Source organism: Tenrec ecaudatus, chromosome 4, assembly GCF_050624435.1.
Source record: "Tenrec ecaudatus isolate mTenEca1 chromosome 4, mTenEca1.hap1, whole genome shotgun sequence".
NCBI lineage: Eukaryota > Metazoa > Chordata > Mammalia > Afrosoricida > Tenrecidae > Tenrec > Tenrec ecaudatus.
Genome location: NC_134533.1, coordinates 19,804,025 through 19,816,408, shown reverse-complemented (window position 1 = coordinate 19,816,408; position 12,384 = coordinate 19,804,025). Strand labels below are relative to the sequence as shown.

At 37.5% G+C, this 12,384-nt stretch overlaps 1 protein-coding gene across 1 annotated transcript; it reads right to left on the bottom strand.

The window, feature by feature from the left end:
* Nucleotides 1-4,561: 4,561 nt before the first annotated feature.
* On the bottom strand, nucleotides 4,562-5,536 carry LOC142446456 (olfactory receptor 10AG1-like). Its single transcript, XM_075548206.1, has one exon. The coding sequence runs from the start codon at nucleotides 5,513-5,515 to the stop codon at nucleotides 4,562-4,564; it is 954 nt and encodes a 317-aa protein (XP_075404321.1). The 5' UTR covers nucleotides 5,516-5,536.
* Nucleotides 5,537-12,384: the final 6,848 nt, after the last annotated feature.

Sequence of the window (12,384 nt, the reverse complement as noted above, 5' to 3'; positions counted from 1 at the left end):
ACTCCCAAACTCTTTCTTTGAAGGTAGTATAACTCTGACACCTAAAGCAGGCAAGGATCCCATAAGAATTGAGGACTACAGAACAATATCCGTAAAGAACATTGATGCAAAATCTTTAACAAAATATTGGCCAATAGTACACAAAAGCATATAAAAAATGCACCATGACGAAGTTGGATTCATATGAGGGATGCAATTATGGTTCAATATCCAAAGACCATTAGTATTATTCACCACATTGACATGAAAAATTAAAATTACCACGTGAAAATATTGATAGATGCAGAAAAAGCATTTGACAACATCCAACACCCATTCCTGTGGAAGATACTCAAGAAGCTAGGAATGGCAGGAAAATCCCTCCTTATTATGTAAGTTATATATTGAAAATCCCCAAAACTCCACAAGTGTACTGATGGAAGGACTAGAGGAATATGACAGAGTGTCAGGATACAAGATCAACAAACAGAAGTCTATCGTATACACTCTATCGTACACACATCAGAGAAGAATGCCGAGGAGGCAATTGGAAAGGTGGTGTCCTTTACAATAGCCAAGCACAAGTTGAACTATCTAGGGATAAACCTGACTAAAAAACAAAACATTGTTATGAGTAAAACTACAGAAGAGTATTACAAGAAGCCAGGAGAGACCTCAATAAATGGAAAAATACCCATGCTTGTGGATCAAAAGAATCAAAATAGTAAACATGTCAGTTCTTCCCAACGCACTCTATAAGTTTAATGCTATTCTGTATAAATACCATCGTCCTTCTTCAAATTATTGGAAAAACGATTACAAACATCATATGGAGAGGGTACAAGCCCAGAATTAGCATAGAACTCTTCAAGAAAAAGGACACATGGGAGGGCTTGCTCTACCTGACTTTCTCAATTATTATGCAGCCATCGTGGTCAAAACAGTGTGGTTCGGTTTAAGGACAGATATTCAGAAGAATAGAGCTGAAAACCCAGAAATAAACATCTTCAAATGGGAAGCAGATGCCCTCTTCAATAAGTTGATCTGGAAAAGTGTTCCTGCAGAAAAGGAAGACTCTTATCTCACTCCGTGCACCAGAATAAACGTAAGGTGGATCACAGATCTTGAGGTAAAATCTCCAACTACTAGGGTCATTAATGAGGGAATGGCGACAAACCTGAGAAGCTTGGTGCAAGGAATACATCGGCTATTGGAAATAGGGAAGGATACAGATACAGAGGAGTCACAAATTGACAAGTGGGAAATACTTAAGATAAAACACCTGTGTACATCAAAGGATTCGCCAACAGTGTAAGAATAGAACCCACAAACTGGGAAAACCTCTTTAGCAATGCCACATCAGACAAAGGCCTTACTACTAAAACCTATAGTACTTAGCAAGCTTACAATAAGCAAAAAACCTAACTGCCCACCAAGGAGCTTGGCAAAGGACCTGAACATAAGTTCCATAGGGGCAGAAATTTGAATGATCAATACACTTGTGAGAAAATATTCCTGGTTATTAGCGATAAGAGAAATGCTATTTTAAACAATTATGAGATACCACCTAAAACCCTCAAAGATAGCCCAATTTAGAAAATCAGAATGTAACAAATGTTGGAGGGGTGTGCTGATAGGAGCTCTTGTCCACTGTTGATGGGCCTGTAGGTATGTACAACCATTATGGAAATCAATTTGGCGATATCTAAAACAGATGGAAATCAAGCTCCCATATGACCCAGCAATCCTCCTACTGGGCATACACCCGGAAGAGGCAAGAAGCAAACCATGGTCAGACATCTGTGCTCCAATTGTCATTGTGCCACTGTTCACAATTGCAAGGAATTGGAAACAACCCAAACGAACTCATGAAGCACATTACCGCATGGGAAAACTGTGGGAAATCGTATGAAGTGAAGTAAGGCAAGCACAAAAGGACAAGCACAACATGAGTCCACTGAGGCAAGCTTTAAAAAAAATGGGGCACAGGGGAAAAGCTACTATATACATACATTCCTGCAGTGAGGTCCAGCTATTATGGCAAGGACCAAACCCAATCCAGGGATGCATATGGAAGCCATCGAAATAGGAGGGGGGAAGAAAGAGAGGGAAAAAAGGCATGGGTAAGGGGGGAGCAGGGCACTAACCCACTCAAGTGGAGGATATTATTTATATCTCCACAGGAGAGGGAGAGAGAGAGACCAGGCTTCAACCCGATGCACCTAGACATGAATACAACATACCAACATGTGCCAGGGAACCATTAGAGAGGTCTGCAGGGCTGGGCCCAATCCCAACTTTGTGGACACCGTCCCCCACTCCCACCTAGAAGAATGCACTTCAGAGGACAGCACTGAAGCTACTTCGTGGGGAGAGTGGTACATCACATTAGAGCACACAGGAGAAATGAAAAGGGATGGAGAGGGAAGGGAAAACATCCTGGTCCACTAAGCCCAGAGGATGATACTCCTGCTTGGAGTATGTACAATGTACAGAAAGGACCCTATGGCCGGCCCCACCATGAGACATGATGTCCCTCACTAAACCACAGCACTATGGGGGACAACACTGGAGATACAGTGCGGAATTGTGCACAAAGTGACCCATCACACTGGGACGAAACCCTAAGGACATGGAACATAGCAGCAAAGGGAGCAAAGTGATAAAATCCGTGAGGAACACCAAAATTAGACTTTGGAGAGAGAGTGTGGCACCCCAGCAGACTGTAGTGGAAACACTCATATGGGCCAGCAGACAGACCTGGAACTTTTTATAAGCTTTTCGATTTCTTGGAAGTGGCTTTCTTTTTGTTGTTGTTGTTATTGCTTTGTTGGTCTTGACTTCCTTTGTTGTTTTGTTTGACTTTGCCTGGGTTTAGCACTAATTAATGTCTTTGCATGTCTATCTGGATAAGACGTGTGGGATAAACAATTCAGAGATGAAAAGAATGTGACCAAAAAAACAGAACATAGAAAAGAAGAATGGGACCAATGGTTCCGGGGGATATGGGAGAAGGGGAGTTGGGCGAAAGGAAGTGGGTTGGGAACCAACCCAGGGACATGGGAACAGCAAGTGAATTAAAATTAGTGGATAGAGGGGTAAATGATGCCTAGCAGTGCTTGATCAAGGCCAATGCAGCATCGAGGCATTACTAAACACGAATGAAGCCCAAACATGATGGTGGGACAAGAGGAAAGTAAAAGGAATTAGAGGAAAGAACCAGGAAGCAAAGGACATTTATAGAAGTCTCATTTTTTATATAATGAAATGGGAATAGAAATAAGTACTCATATCTATATCTTATGAATTAGGCTGCAGAGGGACATTGGGCTTCAACTCAAGTACTACCTTAATGCAAAATCACTTTGTTTTAATGATCCAGTTCTGTGATGCTCACCTTCCTGACATGTTTGCTGAAGACAAAATGGGTGCATAAGAAAATGTGGTAAAGAAAGCTGATGGTTCCAGGCTATCCAAAGATATAGTGTCTGGTGTCTAAAAGGCTTGAAGATAAACAAGCAGCCATCTAGCTGAGAACTAGCAAAGCCCACATGGGAGAAGCACACGAGCCTGTGTGAGCATGAGGTGTCACTGGGATTAGGAATCAGGCATCTAAGGTCCAGAAGAAAATCACACCCAATGTGATTGAGGGAGGGCCATGGAGTGGAGATCCAAAGAACATCTATAGACAATTGGGCATCCCTTCACAGAGCGATCACAAGGAATAAAACAGAACAAAACAAAAACTTCACTCTCATCCAGTGTTTTCCAACTTTTAGAGACCCTCTAGGATAGGGTATAACTGTCTTTGTGGGTTTGGGAGATAGTAACCCTTTAGAGGACTAGGAAACCCCATCTTTCTGCTACAGAGTAGCTGGTGTTTTTGAACTACTGGCCTTGGAGTTCACGGCCCAACACATAACTGCTAGTGGCAATGAATTTCTATAAGAAATAAATATCTGGATTCTCCCTCAGATGAATGGAGAGGGGGGGGATGTTATTCTCACACAGTCCAGAGCTTACATTTAATGACTTTGTATAAAATTTGTTGTATTAGCTATTCAGATACCTTAGTTTTCTTACCCTCTTCCTTCTCTTTTTTATATAAACTTGCCTGCTTATAATATATTTTTGTTAATGAGGTGTTAAGGCTTCACTTATAATTATCATTTTAATTTATCAAAAATTACTTATATATCTGTTAAACCTAGATAATACTTGGGGCTCTAGATATATAAAGATGAAATGTGTGTGTGTGTGTGTGTGTGTGTGTGTGTGTGTGTGTGTAAAAATGTAAGCATTTTCCAAGAATCTTAAAAGTTGTCAACAATTTGGTATTTCAGAAACTTCAGTATCTCGGATTGAGTTGCGAACAAGACTGCTTTTTTCACCCTAAGAGTATATTAAAGAATAGAGTTAGTTCATTGTTTGAAAAGAAAAGCTAACTTGGTTTTATGATGAACTAAAATAAGTTTGAGATAACATTTTGAGAAAAATTAATATGTTTTAGAATTTTGGACAAAGAACCAAAATAAATCTGTTAAGCGTACAACAAATGGATTTGAGAAGCCACACATATAGATCAGAACATAATCCATTTTGATAGAAGTTTCCTCAGTGCCACCGTGACATCTTTGTTCCTCAGACAATAAATCATGGGGTTCAGCATTGGTGTCACAATGGTATAAAAAAGAGAAAGGCATTTCTCTATGCCCACTGAATGAGTGGACTTTGGTCTCATGTATGTAATTATTCCTGATCCAAAGAATAAAGCCACCACCAAGAGGTGGGAAGAACAGGTGGAGAAGGCCTTGGCCCGCCCTGTTGCTGATGGTAGCTTCTGGATGGTTGAAATTATTTTGACATAAGATCCAAGTATCAACATGAAAGGAACAGTGACAACCACTACTGCAATCACATAAATCAAAGTCTCAATCATCAAAGTGTCCCCACAAGCCAGTCTCAGTATTGGAGGTATATCACAGAAAAAGTGATCCAGCTGGTTAGGTCCACAGAAGGGCAGAGAGAAGATCAGGTAGGTGAATCCGATGTGTATTGGAACACCAGTGATCCAACAGCCAGCTGTTAGTTGAATACACAGCCGGGTATTCATGATGAGAGGGTACAGTAAGGGGTTACAAATGGCCACATACCTGTCATAAGCCATTGCTGTCAGAAGGAAGCACTCAGTGGCCCCAAAGACCAGAAAGAAATACATTTGAATAGAACATGCAAGGAAGGAGATTTTTCTATTCTGTGTGCAAAGATCTGCTAACAATTTGGGAAGAGTCGCGGACACATAACATATTTCCAGGAAGGAAAAATTTCCAAGGAAAAAGTACATGGGAGTCTGAAGGGAAGTATCAATCTTAGTTAATATGATAATGAGGCTGTTCCCAATCAGGATAATCATATAAATGATCAAAAACACCCCAAAAAGAAATCCTTGAAGGTCAGGAACACCAGAAAACCCAAGCAGGATGAATTCTACCAGTGTAGTGTGATTTCCTTCATCTTTCTGTCCTGTGAATTCCATGTGTGACCAAAATGAGTCCAAGATGGAGAAGTCACTTGAATCCGCTGGACCCAGCCACAAAACGGAGCATCTTCCATAGATGACTTAAACCTCGCCATCAAGAACCCATCCATGTTTGTTGATATCTTGATTTTGGGTGTAACATAATTCAAATCCAGTATCCTAAAATTCCAGGGTGTAAAAACACAAAATCATCTCAATCTCTATTCTTCTTGTTCATCATAATAAAACAAAGCCAAATAGACAACAAGAAATACTAGAGCATGCCAGATATCCTACAATCAGGACGAGGTCTGTTTTTGTTTACACGGGACATCCTCTAAGGAAAGAGTTCTTATTCCTGGATATCTGCTGTCTATTTAATTTTCAGTTGTATATTTTTTTCTCCTAGCATCTTCACAATTACCGATTTTCCCATATTCTTCTTCTAATTTTGCTTTGATGTTTCCCTAGTGAGCTGCATGCTATTTTTCTCTTTAATTTTTCTTCAATTTTCTCACAGTTTTACATTGCTTTAGACATCAGATGTTACATAGATATTCTGATACCTTTATTGAATATATATATACATATATATTAGATAAACCATATTTTTTCGTATATATATATATAATAGAGAACGTAACATTTTACAGAAAAATCATGTACCAATTCCCAATCATTCCTTTTGTATTTCATTTTTGTAGTGCATTTGTTTTCCATATTTTTACATTTTCAATTTTACATTTCAAAATTTGAAAGTTTTACATCACCTTCCTTGTACTTTTTTACCTCCAACTAAAAGTTATACGATATGAAAAATAAAAAACTTTAAAATAACTTAAAAATAAAGAATCGGACTTTAGTGTTCTGATCAAATTTCCTTTTTAACTTACATTGCATGTTTTATTTCCCCTAATCCAAGCAAAAGAAAAGAAGCCATGTTATATCCATTCCAAACTACTTTGTAGTCAGCTAATACTATGGGAATGTTTGTTAGAGCAATAGATAGTATGTACTTGCTTCCAAAGACTGGACTCAAAGGCATCTGTAAAGTGAATGGGAAGACAGTGTTCTGGCCTAATTGTTCCCATTCATGTTTTGGAAGAATACGTAAGGCAGTAAGTATATATAAAATGGTCCTGGTGGTACAGTGGGGTGTTTCACTGGTAACTACAAGGTCGGACATGCAAATCTATCAGCTGTTTCATGGGAGAAGGGTGAGAATCCCTTAAAGGTTTACAACCTTAGACACCCAATATAGGTTTCTATAGGTCTTAATTAAGTTGATGAATGTGGGTTTAGTTTTATGGTCCACTATCATCTATCTAGTTTTCACTGGATCCATAGTGATTTAATGAGTTACACTTTGGGCTGCTATCCATAAACTCAGCAGTTTGAAACCACCAACTGCTCCTCTAGAGTAAGATGAGGCTTTCGCTACTCCCATGGAAAATTATAGTCTCAGAAACCAACCACGCCACTTCAATTCTGTCCTATAGGTTTGCTACAAGCTGGAATCAACATGATTGCAATCAGTGAGTATCTATCTATCTATCTATCTATCTATCTATCTATCTATCTATCTATCTATCTATCTATCTATCTATCTCTGTCTCTCTCTCTGTGTATCTCTATCTATCTATCTATGTCTATATCTATCTATATATATAATTTAAGGGCTAGATGTGAATTCTGACATGTAAATCAAGTGTTAAGAGTAGACTGTACAGCCTATGCAGACAAAGTAGGTATTAGTTAAGTAGCATCTAACAGAACAGAGACTCAGACCTCAAGGTATAACAAAAGCATTCCATTATATTTATTTCTAATAAAACAGAACATAGTACTTTACAGGAAAGTAATGTTCTCCTTCCCTTCTTATCCCTAATTTTGTATTCCAACAAAATAAGTAGTAGTACTGACATGGGTAGGTACTTTATAAATATTTCCTGGTGGCCAATGGCATGAGTGAACATTTCTTACTAATCTCAAGAATCTCTTTCCATTTCACCTGAACTCAGTCTTTCACTTCCTGGGTAATTTTGAAAAGATGCTGTTATTATGATCATTAGAGCATCATTGTAATTATCATAGTTCTTTCTCTTCTCAAGCGTTGCACATCTATTTTCTTGTTCTGGAGTAGCCTTTCATGAGTTTAGGAGAGCAGAGAGTGTATATAACAGTCAGTGTTTTAATAGGACAATTAACTAAATATTAGCAGCCTTTATTCTACTCTGACCATAAACCACCGACAGCAATATGCAGAGAAAAAAATTTACTAAGCCACATTTTCTTTGATAAGCTCTTCTTTTCAATTAACTAAGTTCATTTTTCTTTGTCCATTCTCTTCTTGTATTAAGTAGACTCTGCTACCAAATTATAAGCAATTTCAGTTGTTTGAGACCCTTGCTGAAATAGAGGTTCTCTTCCATCAAAGAAGCTTCTTCCTTTTTGTCACTTTTTCTATTTTTATAGAGATTCATGGAGCTGAGAATCCTTGGGTTGTTAGGCAAATATTTGTTGACCCAGTAGCAACTCAGAAAGTAGACCTGGAAATCAGCTTTTGAAAAATCACAGCCCTGAACATTCTACCCTTCGCACATGGGTTCCTCTGGAATTGGACTCAGTGGAAAGCGAACAAAATCAGCAGCATCACGGTACTATGGTGAAGAGCGAAGAAGGCTGCTTAATCAAAACCCTCTTTTTCTTTTTTGTTGCTAGATTTTGGACTTTTACTGTGCCCTAAAAACCACATTAATAACTTTACGTATATATGTTTGTCTATCCTGACTCATGTAAGTATCGTTAACATTGGCTGTTTACATGAGGAGCCAGGCATAAAGAGGCACAGCAACTAGAGCAATGGAGGAAACTAAGGTCTGGCATCTCTGAGATCACACTCAGCAGTGTACTATTAACCACAGGACAATTTAAAGGATGTGTTGTTTTGAATGAAGTATGCAAATAAAGTTAATACTTTATAAAAAGAGGCTCCATGTCAATTTTCCATCATTTACCATTGTAATAATTAAAGACATTGTTAGTGGAACTGTTTGAAAAATTCAGCTTCAAAAGATTCATCTCATAAATGAATCTGATCAGATGAAAGTAGTTTCCTTGAAGGTTTTTCATTTCTGCGAGGAAGGGAAAAAAAGGAGGAGCTGATCCCAAGGACTCAATGGAAAGTAACAGTCTAGAACAGAATGATGGAATATATGTATGAATATGGTGGATACGATTGATGTATAGTTTGTAACAAGAGTTTATGAGTCCCCAATAAAATGATTAAAAAACAAAAAAACACAATAAAAAGAGCATGTTACAAATATGTTGCTCACCTTATTGTGTACTGGGAGGAAAATTCACAGCGTATTTCCTTTTTCTCTAAAGGAAAGTTTTAAGTAGCACAGCTCTTTAAGTTTAGATTATTCAAATAACAAATCCAGTCATTCATGTTTTCTCTCGAAACACATACTTCACTTTAAAATCAACTAGTGATCTTCAGGTGGAAATATTCTTCCTTGTGAGGCAGCCCTGATCCCCAAGCCGTATTGTACTTGTAAACTCAGTGATCTGGAGTTGTTGGTTTATTTGTGTTTTGGAAAACAATCAAGGCTGTGTGATTTGATTAGTGCTGCAATAATTGTTCTCTAAGGAATAGAGTGCTAACCTCCAGGCCACTCCTCATTTTCCTCCCATCTGCACCATCTTTAGAGAGTCAAACAATATTGAAAAATGTTCAGAAGACAGTCAGAACCTTAGGGTTATTTTGGGAAATGGAGTAACGCAGATCAGGGTGACTGTTACATCTGAGCACTTTACCTTTGAAATGGTTAGAAAGTCATTTCTTAACCTTCAACAATACAGCTTGGAAATTGCTAAGGTTATTAAGGTGTCAAGGGTTACTCTTCATGCTGTCAAAAGAAATGACCGTAAACTAAAGAAATTTGTATTTAAAAAAAAAAGTCTTAAATACAAAACATGCATTATTTTATGTAAGATAATGAATTAATGAATTCACCATTTTAACTATTATTGGAATCATTTAATTACATCTTTCTCTTTAAGATCCTTTGAACTATTTCAAAGGCACAGAAAACATTCTACCTAATAGTTTAGTCAAACTGTCATTCAAAAGTTCTTAAGCCTCTTTTAGAATCAGCTAATGCGGCACCACTTATGAAATTCTTCCCAAACTATAAAAGGAGTCCATTGCCATCCATTCCATTCCAATTCTTGGTTATCCTGCCGGAAAGAATAAAATAGCCCTCTCAGGGTTCCAAAATTGTAAACATTTATGGAAGCAGACTATCCAATCTTTCTCCCTTAGAGTGGATAGTGAGTTAAATCTTCAACCTTCATTTTTTTAGCCCAAAGTTCACTGTGACACCAGGGATCCTACATAACTAATTAGAGGGATAGTTTTATATACCAAATAAAATATATTTACTGAAGTACTGCACAGAACATAATAGCCTATATATTTCTCCAACTTACTTCTCCAGGCAGATATATTTATATATTTCTTTCTTTCTTAAGAGACTATACTCTTTATTCAAAAGTATAGCTCAAATGGCCATAGGACTAGTTCATGTCAAGAACACAGGGGAAGAAGCCACCTTACTTGTTAAGAGGATATGTTTCTCTAGATTTTCACGTCTACCCAGTCTGGTTGGCTGATCACACGATGACAAGAAATCATCAAAACCACCAGTAGAAATTTGCAAAGCCATTTACCATGAGTAATTGCTTAGAGTAGCCTCACACTAAGTCTGGGTAATCTCTTTAGGAGATGAGGGCTTCTCCTATAGTCAGTTTAGCTTAATGTAATGTGTTTATTGCTTTTGCTATAAAACCCCTGCATACAGTATCTAAGCACTTTTTTTTACTGCACAACATACTTGCCCATAGTCCTGATATAATACATGACAGCATATATTTTTTCACAGTTGATTAATACAGAAATGAAAGGCATATTTACATGATCCAAGCCATTCCTTGTATTACATGAGTAAGAGTTTAAACTTTACTTTTAAAAAATTAAACTTGGGAAGAGTTGGTTCCTATATTAAGGCATCTTGGTGACACAGTGGTTATACATTGGGCTGCATTGCTCAAAGTTTTAAGTTTGAAACCACCAGCTTCTCTGTGGGAGAGAGTAGGTTTCTACTCCCATAAAGAGTTACAGTCCCAGAGACCCACAGGGGAAGTTTTACCCTACCCGAAAGTGTCTCCCTGAGTTTGAATCAACCAGAGGAGGTGAGGTCTCCTATGTGGTGCACAGTAGAACTTCAAGAAAACAGAGGAGAGTTAAACAGATGCAAATTAAATATCAGAGATAAGAAGAGTCCCATTTTGTGTATGAGCATTTGCTTCAATTGTTCACTAAATCTAACTCCTGGGTTAGACTCTGTTATTCATAAAATGTATCAGGCTATTCTGATGAAGTGGGTTGGGTTGGGTTTTCTGGGGATTTCTTCGTAGACAAATGTATATATATGTTACAAGTACTATATGAATTTCTTTTCTGCATATATAATTTTATGTGTCTATAGATTAATTTTATTAATAAAATTATGTTACTGTTAATGAATTTCCAAGACTAAAATTTACTTTCACTTACTTAGTATATGAAAAATTATATAAATTAATCCATATAGTAAACACATTTTCATACACTGTATCTAACATTATTCTTCATTTTGTGGTTATGACAAGGAACAGTTTGATAAGACTCAGTTTCCATGGAATTTATATTCCAGTGAAGGTAGGTAGAAAATGCAACTGTAAAGAATTTTTTTTTAATTAAGGATATATAATGCATAACAAAATGCTATCCTGAAATGTAAGAGAAGCAGTAATCCAGAGTAAATGATTTGGCCATTCCAGATTCACATTCACCTATTTACCATTTTTCTCCTGGCTTGTTGCTATGGTACACATCAAAATGTTTCATGACTCTCTTATTTCTTACTGATTTTCCAATCGAGTGATGGACTCAGAACATGCGTGAATAGACTTCAAAAGTTCATGAAGTTATTCTAGTAGCTTTAATATAATTTTCCCCATTGCTTTTTGAAGCCACCTAGCATGATGCTAGATCCTTATGCACAAAGTCTGTGGCCCCACATCCTATCAAGTGGTCATCTTCACTTCAGAGAGAGTAATATTAATTTTAGCTTTGAATGGTATTGTGATTTCTCAAATGATGTGTTCTAAAGACCCCAAAATAATGTGTCTATGTTGGGAAACATGGGTATCTGGTTGGCAAAGTCTCAAGGTCCTAGCAATTGCACACAAGGAAAAGAAAAAAAAAGTTCTAGAATATTAAGATCACAAAATAAATGAGAAATCAGAAAATGTATTCAGAAGCTTTGAACTGTGACAGAGCACCTTTTGTTAGTTGTCATCAAGTAGATATGGCAAAAGGAATGAGCCCACGATCTAATTGTTAAGGTGTAAAACTGCAAAGGTGAAGACTTTAAGAGTTTAGATAGTGATGAAGTAGGTATCTGAGATATGAGATATGGTGATTTTCACAGACAGGCGAGGATGAGAATATGGATGCTGTCAATGCACTTTTACTTCCCTTTGCAGCACAGGCATACAATTCGCATATACCTACTGTTTACACACACACACACACACACTTCAATTTCAATGATAAATACACACACACACGTGTGTGTGTGTGTGTGTATGTGTTTCTGGGTGTTGCTAGGTGCCATCTAGTTGATCCTGATTCATAAAAACAATATGTGCAACAGAACAGAACACTGCCCGGTCCTGTGCCAGCCTCACAGCCGTGATTATGTTTGCACTGATCCAGGAAACCACAGTGTCGATCTATCTTATTAAAAGTCTTACTCGTTTCACTGCCCCACTAA

What these genes read in the sequence shown, in the direction of transcription:
- LOC142446456 (XM_075548206.1), bottom strand. Translation starts at nt 5,515, where the DNA reads ATGGAATTCACAGGACAGAAAGATGAAGGAAATCACACTACACTGGTA.